This window comes from Chiloscyllium plagiosum, chromosome 20, assembly GCF_004010195.1.
Source record: "Chiloscyllium plagiosum isolate BGI_BamShark_2017 chromosome 20, ASM401019v2, whole genome shotgun sequence".
NCBI lineage: Eukaryota > Metazoa > Chordata > Chondrichthyes > Orectolobiformes > Hemiscylliidae > Chiloscyllium > Chiloscyllium plagiosum.
The window spans coordinates 35,544,806-35,565,287 of record NC_057729.1 but is presented as its reverse complement, the minus strand read 5'-3'; the positions used below and the strand labels follow the sequence as shown (position 1 = coordinate 35,565,287).

Here is a 20,482-nt window from a genome sequence, read left to right as displayed (position 1 = left end):
TGCTAACCAGTCTACCATGCAGAACCTTGTCGAACGCCTTGGTGAAGTACATGCAGACAATGTCTACGACTCTGCCCTCATCAATCATCTTCGTCACTTCTTCAAAAACTCAATCAAGTTAGTGGGACATGATTTCCAATGCACAAAGCCATGTCGGCTATCCCCAATAAGTCCTTGCCTTTCCAAATACATGTAAATTCTATCCTTCATAATCCCCTCCAACAACTTGCTCACCACTGATGTCAGGCTCGTCAGATTATAGTTCCCTCGCTTTTCCTTACCATCCTTTTTAAATAATGGCACCATGTTATCCAACCTCCAATCTTCTAGCATCTCACCTGTGCCTATCGATGATACAAATATCTCTGCAAGGACCCCAGCAATCACTTCCCTAGCTTCCCATAAATTCGAGCAAACACCTGATCAGGTCCAGGGAGTTATCCACTTTTATGCATTTTCCGGACTTTAAGAGGGCATGAAAGGCTGGTGAAATGACAGTCACATGTCAAATGTAATTTAATGCACAGAAGTATGAGCTGATACATTTTAGTAAGAAGAATAAGAGGGCATGTGAAATAAAAGATACATTTCTAAAAGACTGCAGAAGGAGAGGGGCCCAAGGGTCTGTGTGCACAAATCATTGAAGATGGAAGGACACATTAAGAATGTTATTAATAAAGTGTAAGGAATCCATAAGATCATAAGAAACAGGAACAGGAGTAGGCTGTTTGGCCTATCAGGTCTGCTCTGCTTTTCAGCAGAATCATAGCTGATCTGACATTTTTCATGTTTGCATTCCTGAAATCCTTGATTCCCCTACTGGACAAGGACTCTACCCACACAGCTGTCTGTGGCAATGAGTTCTAAAGACTCTCAACCCTTTGAGAGGACAAATTCCTCTTCATCTCACTCTTAAATTGGCACCCCTTAATGGCGAGACTATGCCCTTTTGTCCTAGACTCTCCCCTGAGGGGAAACATCCTCTCAGTATTTATCCTGTCAAGCCCCTTAAGAATTAAATGTTTCTCAATGAGTTCACCCCTTATTCTTTGAAATTCCACTGAATAGAGTCCCAAACCTAATGCTTAACTTTTACACATAAGACAATACCTTCATTCCAGGGAACATCCTGGTGAACCTTCTCTGAACTGCTGCCAATGAGATAATAACTTGCCCTTAAATAAAGGGGATCAAAACTGCTCACAGTAGTCCACATGTAAACCCTGAACTTTACAAGTAGAATACAAAGGCAAGGAATTATGATGAACCATTTATAATACAGTTTAGGTCTCAATTGGAATATTGTGTCCATTTCTGGGCATCACCCTTCAGAAAGAATGAGGAGAGGGAGTGTGGAAAGGTTTATGATAATGGTTAAATAAAAAAAGGACTTCTGTTGTATGGATAGACAAGAGAAAGTGGGCATCCAAACCAAGTGGGGCCTGCACAGAGAGTCAAGAATCAGATTTGAAATATATGGTAAACGATCCAAAGAAGACAATTTTTTTTTGATAAAGCATATGGTTAAGATGTGGACTGTACTGCCTGAGAGCTTGGTAGAGGAACATTCAATCAAAATGTTCAAAATGAGATTGATAAAGATCTGAAAAGTAAAACAAAATTGCCTCGAGTAAGGACAGCGAAATGGGACTAGTGGAATTGCAGTTGAAAAGAGCAAGGTAGCACAGTCGTGGTTGGCCAGATGGCCTTTTGTGTTGTTATCATTCTATAATAACTTTATGTTTATAATGTATTGAACTGTATTACTTTCATGCTGGAAGAAATTTTATCCCCCAAAATAACATTACTGTTTAATAAGCATTTTAAGTTATCAGTCTTTTTTTTCCCTTGCAACTTTTTTATGTTGCCACATTACTGAATTTTTAATGTAAATGAAAAAGCTCTTGTAGAAAAGTAAAAATGTCTGTACAGTACTTTGAAAACAGTAAACTTGATTGTTGTTGGTGTACATTTTTCTATATGCCAAACATCAAGTGTAAACTAATTTCACACATCTAACCATTTTTAATGAGTTTGCCTGGTTCTACCCCTAACTTTTCTTCTGTAAATCCTTCTGCCTATGGTTAAACAATATTATGATATAAACTATATTTTATTGTGTACAACTAATATGAAAGCTACAATCAGAAAATGTGGTTTTTGGAAAATAGGGTTTTGGAAACTGCAGAAAATTTGCAGTTTTGCCTAGTTTAAATACATTATTTCAGACTGTACACAGCAAAATTCATTGTATCTTTTGAGAAGAAAAACATTAAAGTAATAACTTCGTCTGGCATCGTACCCTAAAGACCACGTATATAAAAAAAAGTGAGATGATTTTGTTTTAATTCCCCATTGATCTTTGCCCATTGGTTCTGACCAGACCCTAATCCTTTATTGCCTTCTGGAGACTTACCTGCTTCCCGTCCCTGTGCGGCCGAGTGGCTGATCATCCAGTCCCTGACAATTCGACGATCCACCCTCTTCCCCCGGTTGCTAAGGCCGAGCTCCCCATCTCGAGTTGCTAAGGGCTATGCCCCGCCCCTCTCGGGCTGCCCCTTGCTCCGAAACCGCCAGACTGCGAGCTATGGTGGCCAGTGGCTGCCAAATGAGCCGCGCCGTACGGCTGAGTGCGTGACGTCAACGCTCGTCTCCATCCCAATCCCCATCCCCATCTGTCAGCTCGGGTTTTCGGTTCGGTTTTACTCGGCTCGGCTCGGCTCCGTCTGTCGCCGGCTTCCTTTTACAAACCCGCCAGGGAGCCGCCGACCGTCCCGTCCCCCTCCGTCCACCACCTACAACTCCCCTCCCTGTCCCCCCCCGACTCCCCTTACCACCAACCCCAACACTTCAGAGCTCAGCCAGCGGCGCATTAGGTGAGTGCCTGCGCAGGGCGATCTTCAGGGAGAAGTGGAGTAAGTGGGAGCAGCTTCGGATCTGCCAGTGTGTTGTGAGGGAGGGAGAAGGAGAGGGAGCCCTGGACCAGACTTGGCTTTAAAATGCAATGACCTGATCCATTTTGTCTAAGAAGCGCATGCTTGGCCGAAATAAAAGCTTACTTATTAAATGGCATTCTTGTCTGCAGTGGAGATCGCGAGGAAGTCTGATTGCTTGACAAAAATCCGATCGATTCAAAGAAAATGCTGTGTATTTTTGTAAAACTATCCTTTGCTTTCTTTTTTTGTTTTATACCCTATGATTATGTCTAAACACGATTTTTTTCTTTCATTTTGATCCGCTCAAATTAAATCCTTCATAGTTTAATTAACGAAATAAAGAAGGGATCAGCCCTTCGTTCTACCTCTTCATTTCTATCCTTACAGCAAAGCCTAAGCATACATTTAAATTATTGTTGCCTTTCATTACCACAGCGTAAAGGCCGGCTTTTGCAGGAGTCATGATTAGATTATTCCGTGTTATCTACAATTCCCTTAAAAAGTTACTCTTCTCCAATGATTCTGTCGCGTTTACCGAAAAGAAAACGGTACAGATCGATCAAACTGCTGCAGCCTCATCAATCCATTACTGAATATTCATTTTATAAATTGATTTCTTGCCCACTGTCTTTTCCAAATCAAGCCCATCGCAGGGTTTGTTAAATATATCGTCTACATGACATTGTGCAGTATAATGCTACATCAACTTTTACACTGGCCGCCCAGACAGAAAGCTACTGTAATTTATACATGTGGTTTTGCAAGTGCACGCTGTAATGGTAATTTGTAGTGTACTGTATGAGTTTTTTGGGAAATGTGTGACTGATTTGATAATGGAAAACTGGGAAAGGGATTTTGTTTCAGGAAGGTAAATTAGTTTACAATTTGGGCTGAAAGCAACTATAATTTTGAACTAGGAAATAACTTCCACACATATTGAATTGCTTCTTGTGCTTAGTTGCAGTGCAGAATTAACATTGGATTCCGTCTGAGAATTCTCAAACATCTAACAATTTAATGTTACAGAATTTTTCTTCTTCCAACAGTTTTTTTTTCTCTGTGAAAACTGTTTGCAGAATAGATTTGTTGCTTGTTCTATAGTTTGGTTTCACTTCACAAGCAAAATATTATGAGATGTATACAGTCTCTAACGTAAATAGAATGCTTTTGGAATTATATTGTGTTTATGCTTTATTTGTGAGGTTGAGATTTTTGGGAAAGTACTTACTGTTGCTTGTTACGAAATAGAGAGGGAGTACTCTGCTTTTTTCAAGCCTTTAATGCAGAAAGCAAACTTGTATTCATGTAGTTGTACTATCATGTCGCTCAGGACATTTCTATACATTTCGCATCTATTGATTTATTGATGTCACATGTACCAAGATATAGTGAAAAGTGTTATTTTACATTCTATACAAGCAGATCGTACCACACAAAGTGCATCAGGGTAGCAGATTGGAGTACAGAATACAGTGTTACAGCTGCAAAGAAGGTGCAGAAAGAGAGATCAGAACTAACATTTGAGAGGTCTGTTCAAAAGTCTCACAACAGTGGGGAAGAAGCTGTTCCTGAATCTATTCATATGCACATTCAAACTTTTATATCTTCTGCCTGATGAAAAAGGATGGAAGAGAGTATTATGTTGGTTGCTTTCCTGAGGCAGCAGGAAGTATGGTTGGAGTCAATGGATGGAAGGCTGGATTGCATGATGAACTGGTGACGATTCTTTGTAGTTTCTTGCAGTCTTGGGAAGAGCAGATTCCATATCATTGCAGTGATGCATCCAGACAGGATGCTTTCTATGGTACATCTATAAAAGTTGGTAAGAGGCCTTGTGGACATGCTAAATTTCTTTTATCTCCTGAAGAAGTAGAGACATTGTTATACATTCTTGACTGTCGCATCCACATGAGTGGGCCAGGACAGATTGTTGGTGATCATCATTCCCATGAACTTGACGCTGTCACGTATCTCCACCTCAGCACCATTGATTCAGATAGGGGCATGCCCTTCACTCTGCCTCCTGAAATAAATGACCAGTTCCTTCATTTTGCTGATGTTGATAGAGAGATTGAGTACTTAGCAGTATAAATATAACAATCTCTTTGAACATAAGATTCTAAATTTTAGTTATTCTAATCTAGTGGTGCAGTTATACAAACAGCTTTTTTAAAAGAAAGGCTTCTGAGTTGAACTTTTTCTTGTTAGAGTTGCATGACTACAGATTGGTCCAGAACTTGGTAGCATGCTGCAAGCATATCTTTATTATCTTATAAATTAGTTGTGATACTTTTTTCTCCTGTGCACTGAATTTTGCTAGATGTCTCACGAGGGAAGATCCAGGCTAATTTATTAGGAAACCAGTGTGAAAGGCTAAGGCCAATACTACAAGACATCACCAGGTCAAAATAAACAGGAGAGACATAGAGCAATGTGAACATTTAGTGGGTTAGTGAAATAAAGCTTCTGTTTTAAAATTGTAGATTATGAGAGGAAGTAACACAGAGGAATGTGCACTAATAGGTTACATAATACAAAGGTCATTTTCTATTTTGCCTCTCTGAATAAACTACTAAAACTGTGACTTTTTAATGATAACTTGGACTACCACAGTTGATTAAGTAACATAGCTGTAGAAACAAAAAGCACACCTTTGATCACTAAGTAGTTGAAAATTAGAGTCACAGTGGAAATGTGAGTTTTTCACAGAACTTTATTACAGTGCAATAGAAATGAATGGATGAAATAAAATGATTGTAACTGGCCCTTAAACTGAATTTGCCGTGTTCAGATTTGTTTTTGTATTAGGTAGGCTGTATTTAAATATTATTAACTTGCACTGAGAATAAGAAATAAATCATTTGAACAGCGTATACACTGCACAGTGCAATCTTGTTGTCACCTACTTGTCAGTAATAAATCAGCATTCATTTTCATTGTGATAGAATGGAAATTGTTTTTAACTGTTTGTAATTTACATCTTATTGGAGAGGAAATATTTAAGTCAGGTTAATATATAGGCTAATCTACAAAATCCATGCTTGTCTTTTATATATCCATAATCTTCTACATAACCATTAATATATAGCCATCTATGGCAAGGACTGTTGCTCAAAGATTGGACCATAATCAGTCTTGATATTGCAGTACCAGAAATTAACAGAATAATGGTTGTTTAGACAATTATTTTTCAATATGAGAGTTGGTATATCGAATATGGTACCTCATTGAATGCTGTTGAGAAAGTTTAACTAGAGTTATTCAGGAAAAAAAAGCAGCATGTATGTTCTCCGAGGATCTCAAAGTGCTTGCAACTAAAGAAAAAGGAGAGGAAGTCATGAATTTATATAGTGCTTTTCACAACAACATGATGTGCCGAATGTTTTATAGCCAAGGAAGCACTGAATTGTCATCACTGTTGCAATGTAGGAAACATGGGGGTCACTTCATGCTCAGCAAGTTTGTATAAAGCAGCAAAATTATACTGAGCAAATAATTTGTCTTTTTGATGTTCTCTGATCCTTTAACAGTTTGCAACTTCCTGACCCTAACTATCGCATTCTTAAAACCCTTGCCCAATTTGTCTGCACATTCACACCCCACCAGGATAGTCTGTGGTGTCCACTTCTTCACTGAATTGTGGCTCACCTAGTCCTCATCCACCACCATCCCCATTTGCCTGATAAAAGTTGTTCTCACATTGAACAACTTCTCTTCACTTACTTACTCCACTTAAAAGTTTATAGGAAGCTGCGAGAGTCCGAGCTATTTGTATGTTTTAATGGGATATGTGGTCATTTTTTTTGTCCCAGCTCACCTTCCTCACTGTTTTTTCCAAGCCTTGCCCTGAATTGGAAAATTTAATCAACCTTGTTTCCAAATTCCATCCTCTTCTCACCTTCACAGGGTCATCTCCAGACTTCTAGCACTTTGTTTCTATTCCATGATTTCTCTTTCTCCATTTTTGGAGAACAGCTATCAATTTGAATTCACCATAATCCAAGCAATTCCTATAGTTACCTTGATACATTTTCTCACACTGTATTTCCTGGAAGAACTCTATTCCATGTTGTCATTTTCCTTGTCTCTGTCACACCTATGATGGAATGCAATCTTTAATACTTCTGATATGTCTTCCTTTTTTCTCAAGCAGAAATCCACCCCCTCCCCACCCAATATGATTAACAAGGCTCTGACTGTTTCCGTTCCTTTTCATACATTTTGTTGTCACTACTTCCCTACTCTCCTAGAACTATAATAGGGCAGCAATTCATCATCTGCATTCAGCAGATGATTGTCCACTATATTGGTCACTTCCAGCATGATGCGACTATCTTCTCTTCCATGTTCAGCGTTTTGAAAGGAATATGATGTTCCTGATATCCCGATCTATTTCTCAATCGCCCCCACCTACCCCCAACTCATTCTTCCCCCTCTCTTTAGCACCTTTGCAAGCACAAGATACGCAGAGACTGCAGCATGTTTTATCCTTCTGTCACACTAATCTTTGCCTTTCCTTGCTGCTTTTGTCCTTACTGGTTTTGTTGTTATGCCTCTTTTCGCTGATGGACAACAGATCTTCTTGAATCTGCCACTCTCACTTCTGCAGGCATGCTTTATTGTTTCTTTTTTATTTATTCATTACCACTCCCTTTGCCTCTGCAACATACTTTTTTTTGGTTAATCTCTCCTGCCTTCCAGCGTATCACAAATTATCTCTTTTGTTCTCCTTTTACTTCTATTACCTAAATCTCTAACTTATCCTATCTTTGATGATAGATCATCACCTGAAAATTAACTCTGGTTCTCTCTTGATACATGCTATCTGGCCTGCTGACCGTTTTCTGCTTTTATTTTAGTTTTTATTCACCCACTGCATGAAATGTCTAATTATTTTCCTATTATCTTGAGGGAGAACTGAGTAGAGCACCTATGCTTTGTACTAGTGTTCAAGGAAACGTAAAGAATAAATGTGAGGGTACGCTGTCATGAACATTTTAAATTAGGACAAAGGAAGTGTGGGAGTAGGCCAGCTACTTGTTTTTCTGCTATAGGACGTTGATGATGTGAGAGACCAGAAGAAGGAAAAATTCAAGGATAACCCTTGAAATAAGATGGGTGCTTGAATTGAATCGTTCACAGAATTAACTTAACAAGCCACAGAACACAAGTGAGCTGTAGAATAATTCAAACAATCCTAATAATTTCAAGAATTCCTGTTATGTTAATTCTGCCCCTGAATTATATTGAGTTTTGGACTGATTCTGAATGAAAAGTTAAGAGCAGTGGTAATCTGACAAGCAGTGTATGGAGGAGTTTTCTTTCACAGTTTTGATGTCAAGAATGCATTCGCTAGCTGTGACTGGGACAAGATTGTTGTTAATGATACCTAATGAATTGGGATGTTTGCATACATGCACTAGTATCTGCAAACCATGCATCTGCTTACAGATAATGTTTTGAGATTGTGTAAGCATGTTAGCAGAGCATATTTTCTTCCCTAAAGGACATTAGTGAACCAGATTGGTTTTTCCTGACAATTGGCAATAGTTTCATGGTCATCGTTAGACTCTTAATCCCAGATTATTTATTGACTTCATATGCCCCCATCTGCCGTGGTGGGTTTCAAACCCAGGTCCCCAGGACATTACCTGGATCTGTGGATTAATAGTCTAGTGATAATACCACAAGACCATCACCTCCCCTGTAATTAACAGTAAATGTCAATTAGCAGATAGTGTATTTTATTAGAGGAAGTCTGTAGTATGTTGACATGCTGAGGAAATTGATATACTGTGAGATTTTTTTCAAGACAATGTCTTCAGCATGCTAAAATATTTAATGAGTTACCTGATCGAACAACCTTGTGAGTAATTTCAATAAGGATAGTACAGTTATTTTTCTTTTCCTCACTATGCCTTCTTTAATATTTTATGTTCTATTAACTACCACAGAATGGATTTGAATCTTAGTCAGTTATTAAGTATTACTTCCTTTGGATTTAAGTAATGGTTTATGAGTCGAGCAGGGCATTGTCAAATGTGACAAAGTTTGGATGTTCTTTGTAAGTGGCCCAAGTCTTGTAAACTTAAATCTTCCTAGGGCAGTCCCTTACAATTGAGGATGAATTGCTTCCACTTTGGTTTGATGGGTCCTGAGATGGCTGGTAAGTCCACTGCATGACCTGAGGACTGCCATGTGCAAGCAGGTAAGGAGTGTGTGCTATCTTGCACCCCTGACTTCACCTTTGTGTGTCGCTGAAGAAGTCTCTCAATGTTTTTAGTGCTTTCCGAAATGAATCTTTTCAGCCTTGGTTGTTTATAACTCAAAGCTCCTGTAAATTGGTGAGGATGCTTGATCCATTCATTGATGTTTTGAGGACGTTTCTGCTGTCCTCCTGTGAGTCTCCTGCTGTAACAGAGCTCTGAGGTGAACAGTTGTTTCAAGATGTTCAGCATGTGAACAACACATCCTATTTAATGAAGCTGTTTTTGAATGATTATCATCTCAATGCTAATTGAGATAATTTCATCATCTATGTCTGCCTTTATCTAGATTAAGCTGACAAATCACTGAAAATGACTTACGTTTTCCAGGATTTTGGCATAATCCTAATGCATGGAGGCAGTAAATCAGGGAGAGGAGGATGAGAGGGTAGTTCTGTACTGTAGAAACTGGCTAGAAGACGTCCTTCGTTTTAATGTTCAATGGATGACATTCAGCAGATCTCAACCATTTTAAACAATCAACTCAAATCCCAAACAGTGACAGGAACTTCTTTATTTTCTTTGTATGTTTTCCGTATTTTTCTTTCTTTTGGGACTGTTAAGCCTTCAGTCTAGTGGAAGTGAAGAATCATAAGCAGTGCAAAGTGTTGCATTTGTAGGATATGCACTGCTGAATTTTCCCTTTTATTTTGAAGTGATTTTCTTGCATTTGTGAGGTGAGCTTTCTCGCACCTGGTTCAAAAGCTGAACAATTACAATTGTAGTTTATAGATTGGAGTGAGCCAGCCTTCGAATGCAAATCCATAAGTATGGTTACAAGCCAATCATCTTAATTGTTACATTCTCACTTTAGTAATGAAAAACTTTAAGATTTGATTTTGCGTAACTATTGTGAATTTTGCTGCTTTGGAAATGGGTCTTGTGATATCCACTTACATACAGCCATTGTATTACCATAGCAACCTAAGCATAAATACCACTAGAACAGATCAGATGCATAATTTATATGAAGATTCTTGAAGTCTTTCTAACCTGTCTCCAGAGAGGCTTGTTCTCAGAACACTAATGTCTGTCATCATTTACATAGAAAAAGGGGTAATGGTGGCAATAAGTAAACCAGTTGAATCCTCCATGTTGTAAGCTGTAAGGTACCTTTAGGATTCGTTGAATGATTGAAACTGCAGCAATTTAAAAATTGCACTTTTGAAATGTATATATTATATCAGTTTCTTGAAATGTCCTTTGAGATGTCTGAGGTCATAAGACATTTAAGAGACATGAGAATGTCTAGCTTGGTACTATTTGTATATTCATCTTACCCTTGAGAACATATTTCTTCTCAAGAAATAAGATTAAGTAATATTACATTGAAAGATTCTTTTTTTAAAGTTCTAATCTTGTAATATTACATTTTCAATGTGAATGGAATTTTGAGAGTTAAGGAGGGGTTATGAAAGACTTAGCCAAGCTATTTAAGCCAGCAAATTGCTTTGACATTGTTTGGAAATATCTTGTTGAAACGCTGTAGGGAATGTAAAGTACTTGCAAGTAAATGTATTTTTTTAAAACAGTGAGATCAATATGTTGAGTATTTATAGGCAGAGCTGTAATTAGTAAACATACAGAAACACAGAAAGTAGAATGAATAGTTAGCCTATTGCCTCCCTGAACAGCCTACATCCATGAGCTAACATCTGTTTGGGTATGGTGTTTGCTAACCTGCCCATCTTTAAGCCTATTGAGTATTTTAATGGCCTGTTTCTACCTCTGCCACAATAAAATATGTGGCTCAGAAAGGTGGAAAGAAGGAGCCAGCCCACTCTTAGTCCTACTTAGTCCCAGAACACCTACTTTACCCTCCCTTAAGTTGATAATTGCTCCCCTACCAAAAGATCTGACTAATCTGCAAATCAGGCGTCTATGGATTTTCTTCCTTGAGACAACATTTGGTTTGGTCCCCTGCTGGGACTACTCAGCTACTAGTCAATCAGATTGACTGGCAGTGCTTGAGGACAGATTTCCATTCCCTGATGGCCGGGAGTTCCAATTGCTATGTGACAACTATTCCTAAAGTCAGTCACTCAGGACCAACTTTTCTAATGGGAGCATGGGCGGTGTTGTCTGTCCCCTTGTAAGATTCACCTACTTTTCTCGGCAGCTTATAGAAGCAGTTTTTTAACTACAAGTAGATTACAGAAGCACTGATTTCAATCTCCTCCCACTTTCTGAGGTATTTTGTCCCTTACTTCCCACCCAGCCCCATACTTAAGTGACACTTCGCATTCTTGATGAATAGCTTATGACAAATCCCAATGCTGCATTGTTCAAGAAACCAGATTATTTGTGCTAGCAGGACTTTTACAGAGTAGTATGTGAATCTACATACTCATGGTTGCCTTTTCACTCCATGTGCATTTTCAGATACTGTTTCTGCCTGGCCGTGCCATTGAGTGCTGACAACATTTAGTGAATTATAACTGAATTTAATTACTAGATGTTGGTTGTCATGAGTGAATTTTCTCTTGCAGGATGAAAGTTCAGTGAGCAGCGATGATTTTGATATGAGTGACGCCACATGGATTTCAGCTGACCAGTGTATGAACTCTGATTTAAGTCCCAGTCAAGAAGAAAGAATGCACAGTCCACAGAATCTGCATAACCAGGAATATGGTAAGTGTAAAATTAAAATTAAATAATAAAATAAAGCAAGAAACTAGGATTATTGCGAAACATTTTTGTGGTTATTTAATATGGATATTGCCTCGTGTATGAAAAAAAAGAAAAAAACTTGCAATTTTATAGTCTTTGCAGGGCTTTTCAAAGCAATTAGTTATTTCAAAGTGCAGTCACTGTTGTAGTGTTAGGGAATACAGCAGCCAATTTGTACACTGCAAGGCTCCAAATATAGCGTTATGTTATTTGATTAGATAGTCTGTTCTTATAATTTTGACTATTGGACAAATGCTATCCGGGATACTGAGAAAAGTCTCTTCTGTTTTCTCAGTGGTTACACATGATCTTGAGAGAAGATGAGGCATCAGTTTAATATTTTATCCATAAAGTGTACCTTCACACTTCCCCTGTACTACATTGAAATGTCAGTCTGGAATACTGGTACTCAAATCTTTGAAAGCTATGACTATTTGACGCAAAGGCAGGAATGCTGTCACTGAACCATGGCGAACATAAAATAAATTCTGTTGCATTCAAATATTTCTTTTTTTTATCCTCTACCTCTGCTACCTTGCTCAAGATATAGGACTTTTTTTGTTGAAAAATATATTAGAATTAACTCACCGTGTGAAGGAAAAATGATCAGTTTTTTTTAATCCTCTTTCCTTTTTGTAGACATTTCTTAAAACATGGCACATGGTTAATTGAATTTGAAACATATTTTCTGTAGTTTTATAAGTACATTTCTAAAAGAAGCAGGGTTCTTGGAAGCAAAGATTTTTTTTGAGGGATGTAGGGATATTTTCAAATGAAAGTATTGTTACTTTCTGAGCCAGGTAAAATGTTAAAACTTTACAGTGGCTTTAGACCTCTTCAAGAAGTTCACAAACCCACACATTCTAGTTGTCTAATGATTGACTCAGCACTGCCTTCTTGTGTGATGTTAAGTCTGATCTCCTTGAAAGAGATTGGCTCCAGGATTAGAAACATAGAAACATAGAAGATAGGAGCAGGAGGAGGCCTTCGGCCCTTTGAGCCTCCTCTGCCATTCGTCTAACTCAGTAGCCTAATCCTGCTTCCTCCCCATAACCTTTGATCCCATTCACTTCAAGTGATCTTGAATGCATTCAATGTTTTGGCATCAACTACTTCCTGTTGTGATGAAATCCACAGGCTCACCACTCTTTGGGTGAAGAAATGTCTCCCCCTCTCTGTCCTAAATGGTCCACTCCGAATCCTCAGATCCTCTGATGCGACCCAATTGGGAACATCCTCCCTGCATTTGCCTTGTCTAGTTCTGTTAGAATTTTATAAATCTCTATGACATCCCCCCCTTTCTTGATATACTTGATAATCTTTTACGTAACCAAGACCAGTTAAGGATACTTGAGTCCTTTTGAATGGTTTACTGTCAAGCCTACTTCAATCATGGTGAAATAACTCCACAGAAGTTAGTATCCTGTCACCAACTCACCTTGTATTTATATGTGGAAAGTCCTTCACACTGGTCCATCCCTCTCAGAGCCAACTCTGAGTGTCTGAATGTTTTGCTCCTGCACCATTTGAGAAGTTGTGGCTTTCATATTGTCCAAGTACTTGACCAAAGCTGTTGCTCCTACTTGTACTTTATATGTCACTGGTCCTGATCTTGCAATGACCAAGCTTGCCAATGCAGGTCCATTTCCCTGGTCCCTACACCAAACCTTATCTCCCACAGTAAATGTCTCTCTCGCTTGGTGGAGTTCACTCCACCGCACCCCACCCCATGAGTGTTGTTCCTATAATCAAATGGGAACCAGGACATTTTGGTATCTAGCAAAGCTGTAAGCAATTTCTTTAAGCCTGCCTTCAAAGTTGGATTGGTGTTTATGCCGGGCCATTGAAAGATGGATGGCGTGGAGCTGTCCTTTTATGTTGAATCCCATTCGACTTTAGGGATTACTGAAATTCCTTGCAAGTAAGTGATGGCCTGTTATCTGTGACCGAAACTTACAGACGTGCATGTAATGCAAAAGATATGCGCAATGTTTTCAGCTGTTGTTCCCATGTTTGATGAATGAACTATATGCATGTCCAACCACTTTGAGTGGGCATATAAAATGACTAAGAACATTAAGTCCATACAACAACCTGCATAGTTGATGTGTAATCAAGTTCAGGATTTACTGGCCATTCCCACAAATGTGGGGTGCTGCTGGCAGTAATTTTTGTCCTTGTTGGCATTCTGGGGACTGCCAACACAGCTGTGTCTGCATGCTGTGTCAGGCATAACTTCTCGCCAACATTCTCATTTTGGAGAGCCTGGGATGACTCAGATGTAGTTCAGCCAGAATCTGGCAGCGACCTTTGCTTGGGAGACTCACTCTTGCTTCCTATAATAATATGTTGTCCACTACTGTGTTCTGGTCTCTCTGGGTGCAAAAAGTTTCAATTTTGGTTGTGACAGCCCTATAATTTTCCCCATCACCCTCCATAGTTGGATACTGTCAGCTGTGACTGGAAGTGTGTCCAGAAAATTTAAAGGCATTCTAGACTCTTGCAGTGATGGCACTCCTGGCAATTATCTGCTAGCAGGAGGCAGCTCAATGCATTGGCATTCACTACTTGGTCTCTCAGATGTTGTTCCAATTTATAGTTGTACGCACTTTGATATTAGAGCCCACCACTGAATTTGGTCTGAAGCTATGGGTGGCATTGCCTTGTCCTCTTTAAGTACACCTAGTAGAGGTTTGTGGTCTGTTATTATTGCAAATTTGTGTTCATAAAGGTATTGGTGGAACTTCCTGACTCCAGATATGACCACCAAACCTTTCTTTTCTATCTGGGTATATTTACACTCTGCATTAGCCATAGCCATGGATGCATATGTTATTGGGCATTCCTCTCCATTGGGCCACAATGAGCCAACACTACCCAATGCTGTATAAGATGGCATCACATGTCAATGCCAGATCTCGCTTAGGATCATAGTGTGCCAAACTCCTTAAAGGATCATAGCTGTTACTTCATTTCCCTGAAAGTTATGGCTTGACTACACAACCATTTCCAAGGCTGACCCTTTTTTTAAGAGTTGATAAAAAAGATGCCAGGATTGAGGCCAAGTTATGTATGTAAGGAGCTTGGAAAGTAAGGCAGACCTTACTGGAATGTCACATTGTCTCTCTGTACTCACTGTAAACAAGGTTTTGGGATTTGCATTTTAATCCTCTTCAAAGAGCTGACTCCAGTTCCTATCTCTGCTAGCATCAATGAATGGAAATGGCTTTTGACACATTGCCCCCTCTCCCTTGCTGAAAGTATTCCTGACACAAATCAGTCAGGCAGACATCTTAGATTTGTCGACAGCCACCATTTTATATCAGCACAGCGATGACATTGAGTTTATAAATAAGGAAAAGCAAGAGAGACTGGCAACTTCAATACAGTTTGAAAATATTTAATATTGAACATGCACACAGAATCACACATGAACAGACATTCACAGACACACAGAATCTCACACACACAAAGATACAAACACCTTCAAAGAGCTGTCTCCATTTCCTATCTTGCAAGGGAATTCATGTTTTGATGATGCATTCTTGCAGGACAGTAAACGGCTTTTGAGACTTTCCCCATTGTGACAGAAATTCAGCCCCAATCTGAAACTTGGAGATATGTAACAGAACAGAAATGAACCAGCAGCTTTCTGTGTTCCTGCTCCCAGTGTAACATTTGACCGTTTAGTTTATCTTGTCTTCAGTCTAACACCTAACAAGGATTACTTCACAGATCCAATAACAGATCCCCAGGAATGAGTTACAGACTGGAATCTAATTGAAGGGTTTAGGACTTATATACAACATATCAGCTACCCGGGCGGCACGGTGGCACTGCTGCCTCACAGCGCCAGAGACCCGGGTTCAAATCCCTCCTCGGGCAACTGTCTGTGTGGAGTTTGCACATTCTCCCCGTGTCTGTGTGGGTTTCCTCCGGGTGTACCAGTTTTCTCCCACAGTCTAAAGATGTGCAGGTGAGATGAATTGGCCATGCTAAATTGCTTGTAGTGTTAGGTGAAGGGGTAAATGTGGGGGAATGGGTCTGGGTGGGTTGCTGTTCAGAGGGTCAGTGTGGACTTGTTGGGCCGAAGGGCCTGTTTCCACACTATATGTAATCTAATCTAATCTAAAAAAAACTTTCATAATAATTCACCAGCTCAAGAAAAGACCTGAGCTCCAGTGCAGATATGGGAGGCAGGGCACCTTGGATTGCCCACACTTCATCTTCCGACAGATGTAACCTTATCTTGTCGACTCTGTAGCTCAAATAGGTAATTGAGGTGCCAGGAACATATATTTTCCCTTCTTTAGCGACCTGGGCTGGACCTTGCAAAATGGGGCGGCATGGTGGCTCAGTGGTTAGCACTGCTGCCTCACAGTGCCAGAGACCTAGGTTCAATTCCCGCCTTGGGCAACTGTCTGTGTGGAGTTTGCACGTTCTCCCCGTGTCTGCGTGGGTTTCCTCCGGGTGCTCTGGTTTCCTCCCGCAGTCCAAAGGTGTGCAGGTTAGGTGAATTGGCCAAGCTAAATTGCCCATAATACTAGGTGCATTAGTCAGGACTAAATGTAGGGGAATGGGACTGGGTGGATTGCTCTTCAGAAGGTCGGTGTGGACTTGTTGGGCCGGAAGGCCTGTTTCCACACTGAACGGAATCTAATCTAATTTAAAATGTTCTTCATTGTCTCCTAAAACATTGCACAAGCTGACGATACCCCAAATGACGGTCTCGTATAAACCCTTATGGATATTAATTGTGGCATACGTCTGGGAATCCTCATCTAACCGCAGTTGCAAGTACGCATTGCTTGTGTCCATCTTTGTGACGGACAGCCACACCCTGTCAGCTTTGCATATAAACACTCTGTGAGGGATTTGGTATTTATCCAGCTATGAAAAGCAATTTACCATTTGTTTAAAATCCCCACAATGGCAAACTGATCCATTGTGCTTCAAAATTGGTACAACCGGTGCTGCCTATTCTGGAAACTGGACTGGTTTGATTCCTTCGCTTTTCAATTTCTGCCTCTACTTTGGCCCATAAGGCAAATGGCATTGGGCAGGCCTTGCAGAATTATGGAATTGCTTTCTGGTCAACATGCCAGGTGGCCTTGGCTCTTTTGATAATCCCTCGACCTTCCTGAAAGATTTTCAGGTACTCAATTAGCACTATACTCAGGCAGCCATTTTCTTTTTTTAATAGATATTTTTATTGAAAATTTAAAGTGTTTTTACAAGTTTACAAAAGAAAAATAAAAAAAGCCAAGTATAAACATTGATATACAATTATATCTTATATAAATAATAACCAAAATCTATCAAACGGAAAAAAAAGAAATACCGAGAGAGAAAAAAATCAAAACTCAACTAACTACTCATCTAGCCTACAACTAACCAGAGTGTATGATTAAATCTCTTACATTATTCAAGAGTGAAAAAAACCGACGGATAACACAGAAATTGAGTAGTGAAATACATGCTCGGAGTGTGTTAACATCGGATCACAACAAAACCCGTATTTGTGCGGGATTCCTCTCCCAAGGGGCCCTGGACCAGCCAGGTCCACCATCTCAATTAAATAAAAGCCCTTGTTAGGATGACTGAAATATCTGTATTTGTGTAATTCAAGAAGGGCTGCCATATTTTATGGAATAATTTGTTTTTTTTTGGTGCACCATATTTGTAAGGAAGTCAGGGGGAATATATTCCATAATTATTCTGTGCCAATTTGAAAGTCCATGAGGGCCCTCATCCACCCAGTTTACCAGAATACTTTTCCTTTCACAGAAAGAGAGAATGGAAAATAATCTCTACCCTGTCGTAATTTCAAGTGTTCTTTATCCAATAAGTGTGTCTCCTGTAGGAGAGCTATATCAACCCTTTCTTTCTTGAGGTTTGATAATATTTTCTTCCTTTTTGATTGGTGAATTACTCCCCGTGATATTCCAGGTGCACCATTTAATCGACTGATCAACCATAATTGCCCGGGCAAGTCCGAGACCCCTCGGGAGAAGAAACTCTATCCAAAACATCCCGAGCATAGAGCATATTAGATTAGATTAGATTCCCTACAGTGTGGAAACAGGCCCTTTGGCCCAACCAGTCCACACCGACCCTCTGAAGGGTAACCCACTCAGACCCATTTCCCTCTGACTAATGCACCTGACACTATGGGCAATTTAGCATGGCCAATTCACCTGACCTGCACATCTTTGGACTGTGGGAGGAAACCGGAGCACTCGGAGGAAACCCACGCAGACACGGGGAGAATGTGCAAACTCCACACAGATAGTTGCTTGAGGCTGGAATCGAACCTGGGACCCTGGTGCTGTGAGGTAGCAGTGCTAACCACTGAGCCACCGTGCTCAGTGGTTAGCACAAAAATAAAGGCTCTTCAATACACTGAGATCACTATAATAAAAAACTATTTCTAAATAAAAAAATATAAAACGTATTTAAACGGAGATCTTCCCCCTTATTCCCAGGGGGCATCACTTCCTTTCCAAAAGCCCATCATATCCTCTCCCAACCAGTGCCCCACCCTTGACCCAGGCACCCCACAATAGGATAAAGAAAATTCAAATATACTACTGAGCTAGAGTTAACAATGAGTACCCTACCTCCCACCTACACCAACACCTGGATATATTTGCTTATGTTAATACCATGTATGAACATCTATAACTGTAAAATTACAGTCTCAACAAATAATAATTAAATATAGCAATACAAAATAACAGGGGAAAACAACCCCGCTCTAAAGACACAGATAAAATAGGATATGGTAACCACCTCCCCCCACCTACATTAACTAGGCCCCCCGGCCTATATATATATTTAAAAAAAGGGGGGGAGAAATCGATAAGTGAAGAACAAATAAATAAACCCCTCTCCCCACTCCCCGGAGATAATATTAAACAGTAAGGTAATGAATGGAAGGAAAAGAGGGGGTAAACTGGGGTGGGGGGAGGGCAAAACAACATTAAATAACTTTTTTTTGCATGGTTTGTGAAGGTTTGTAGCTCAGGTTGAGGTTTAGGGTGTAGCTTTGCTCGCTGAGCTGTAGGTTTGATATCCAGACGTTTCATTACCTGGCTAGGTAACATCATCAGTGGCGACCTCCAAGTGAAGCGAAGCTGTTGTCTCCTGCTTTCTATTTATATCTTTCTCCTGTATGGGGTTCCTGGGGTTTGTTGTGATGTCATTTCCTGTTCGTTTTCTGAGGGGTTGATAGATGGTATCTAGATCTATGTGTTTGTTTATGGCGTTGTGGTTGGAGTGCCAGGCCTCTAGGAATTCTCTGGCATGTCTTTGCTTAGCCTGTCCCAGGATAGATATGTTGTCCTAGTCGAATTGGTGGTTTTTTTTTCATCCGTGTGTAGGGCTATGAGGGTAACTCTTATAACTTATCTAAGAGAGTCCAAAAATTCCTTGGCCTTCTCCGGCGATCCGAGGTTGTACACGGAGCCTTCATGGCTGAAGCATAGCATAGCTGGGTAGCGCAAGGGGTACTGAATGTTAAAGTTCCTTAAACGCTTCTTCGCTTCGTCAAACGCCTTCCTCTTTTGGACCAAAGCTGGGGAAAAGTCCTGGAATAACATAATCTTGGATCCTTTATAAATTATGGCTTGGGGATCTTTCCCAAGATTTCTGGAAGCTTCCAAGAGCATCTGCCTCTCCTTGTAGATCTGCAGCTGGATCAGGACCGAGCGGGGGTGCTGGTTCGAGCCGGGCCCGCGCACTGCAACTCGGTAGGCCCATTCCACCCTTACCTGGCGTGATCCAGCCTCCAGATTTAAAAGCTGTGGAAGCCACTGCTCGAGAAACGCTGTAAGCTGACCTTCCTCTTCCTGTTCGGGAAGGCCCAGCAAACGAATATTTTTTCGACGACCTCGATTCTTGAGATCGTCAATGTGATTTTTCTAAGGTCCGGACTCGCTGTTCAAAAGTCCGGACCTGATCGCGGCCGATTCTGCTATAGTCTTGGAGGTCGCGGCCTTTAGCTCCGCCCCTCCGACTTGGCGCTCGATTTCCTCGATGTCTCAGTCGTGCTTTTGCAGCGCGACCGAGAGTACATTTCATCGGCTCTGGGATTCCTCGATGAAGGCGGCAATCTTCGCGTCAAGTTTGGAGATTACTTCCACGAGGCTCGCCACCGCAGGTAAGTCCCCCGGGGCGGCTGCGGACCCCTCTGCTGCAGCTAGGGAGGGTGGAGGAGGGGCTCCTGCCTGCTGAGAACTGCGGGCTCCTTTCCCCCTAGTCATTTTTACAGGAGACTAGACGGTTTAAATTTAGTACTGAGTAACTAATTACATTAAGTAAAAATTATTTTAAATGATTTGGTAAGTGTGGTAGAGGCAGGTGGCCCACTTTGCCCAAGTCTTGGGAGGAGCACTATAGAGATGAAAATGAGGACTGCAGATGCTGGAGATCAGAGCTGAAAATGTGTTGCTGGAAAAGCGCAGCAGGTCAGGCAGCATCCAAGGTAGGGAGGAGGGACTTGGGGGAGGGACTTTGGAAATGCGATAGGTGGAGGGAGGTCAAGGTGAGGGTGATAGGCCGGAGTGGGGTGGGGGCGGAAAGGTCAGGAAGATGATTGCAGGTTAGGAA

At 40.6% G+C, this 20,482-nt stretch overlaps 1 protein-coding gene across 9 annotated transcripts in view; it reads left to right on the top strand.

Moving 5' to 3' along the window:
* Positions 1–20,482, top strand: part of nol4lb (nucleolar protein 4-like b) — a 427,907-nt gene that overhangs the window by 178,402 nt on the left and 229,023 nt on the right. For all 9 annotated transcript variants that reach the window (XM_043710520.1, XM_043710524.1, XM_043710522.1 and 6 more), the window contains one exon: positions 11,692–11,833. In XM_043710520.1, the coding sequence (XP_043566455.1) occupies positions 11,692–11,833 (142 nt within the window). The remainder of the gene's footprint in view (positions 1–11,691; positions 11,834–20,482) is intronic.